The 1,226-nt window shown below is 66.5% G+C and overlaps 1 protein-coding gene across 1 annotated transcript in view; it reads left to right on the forward strand.

Moving 5' to 3' along the window:
• LOC102042166 (CUGBP Elav-like family member 3) overlaps positions 1-1,226 on the forward strand; it is an 11,043-nt gene that overhangs the window by 4,770 nt on the left and 5,047 nt on the right. Inside the window, exon 2 of the mRNA XM_031065301.1 lies at positions 1,022-1,150. Within this exon, the coding sequence (XP_030921161.1) occupies positions 1,022-1,150 (129 nt within the window). The remainder of the gene's footprint in view (positions 1-1,021; positions 1,151-1,226) is intronic.

Raw genomic sequence — 1,226 nt, forward strand, 5'->3', positions numbered from 1 at the left:
AAAAACCCCAAAATCCCCCAGAATCCCCCCAAAAATCCCCCTGAATCTTCCCCCAAGTCACCCTCAAACTCACCCGTGCCACCCTGTCCCCAAACCCCGGTGTCCCCAAGGCCACCCCTCAATGTGAGACCCCCAGGGCCACCCCACGTCTGTCCCTGTCCCCATCTGGGCTGTCCCTCCGTGTCCCCATTCCCAGGAGCTGTCACCCTCTTCCCATTCCCAATGTCCCCACCCCATCCTTCCTGGAGTGTCACACCCCTCTGCGTGGCACTGTCCCCCCGTGCCGGTGTCCCAGCGCCGGTTGTGATGTCCCCGTGTCGTGGTGCCACCCATGGTGTCCCCATGCTGGTGTCCCAGTGCTACCCGCGGTGTCCCCGTGCCCGTGTCCTGGTGCCAGTACAGTGTCCCAGTGCCACCTATGGTGTCCTGGTGCCCGTGTCCCTATGCTGGTGTCCTGGTGCCACCTGCAGTGTCCCTGTGCCTTTGTCCCCATGCCCATGTCCCCATGGCCATGTCCCAATGCCACCCATGGTGTCCCTGTGCCCCTGTCCCAACACCACCTATGGTGTCCCCACCATGGCTGTGTCCCCATGCCCCTGTCCCAATGCCACCTGTGGTGTCCCCTGTGTCCCTGTCCCCCTGCCCCTGTTCCAGTGCCACCCGCGGTGTCCCCATGCCCATGTCACCATGGCCATCCCTGCCTATGTCCCTGTGCCTGTGTCCCCATGCCCATGTCCCAACACCACTCACGGTGTCCCCATGCCCATGTCCCTGTCCCCATGCCCATGTCCCAATGCCACTCACGGTGTCCCCCTGCCCCTGTCCCAATGCCACCACGGTGTCCCCATGCCCGTGTCCCCATGCCCATGTCCTGATGCCACCCGCAGTGTCCCCATGCCCGTGTCCCGATGCCACCGGCAGTGTCCCCATGCCCGTGTCCCCATGCCCGTGTCCCCATGCCCGTGTCCCCATGCCCGTGTCCCCATGCCCGTGTCCCGGTGTCACCCGCGCTGTCCCGCAGAGGACCGGAAGCTCTTTGTGGGGATGCTGAGCAAGCAGCAGGCGGACGAGGACGTGCGCAAGATGTTCGAGCCCTTCGGCACCATCGACGAGTGCACGGTGCTGCGCGGCCCCGACGGCACCAGCAAAGGTGGGGACACCTGGGGGGACACCCCGGGGCGGGCGGGGTCCCTTGGGGGGCCCGGGGGGGCCCACGGGGGGCCCCG

Source organism: Geospiza fortis, unplaced genomic scaffold (genome assembly GCF_000277835.1).
Source record: "Geospiza fortis unplaced genomic scaffold, GeoFor_1.0 scaffold567, whole genome shotgun sequence".
Taxonomy (NCBI): domain Eukaryota; kingdom Metazoa; phylum Chordata; class Aves; order Passeriformes; family Thraupidae; genus Geospiza; species Geospiza fortis.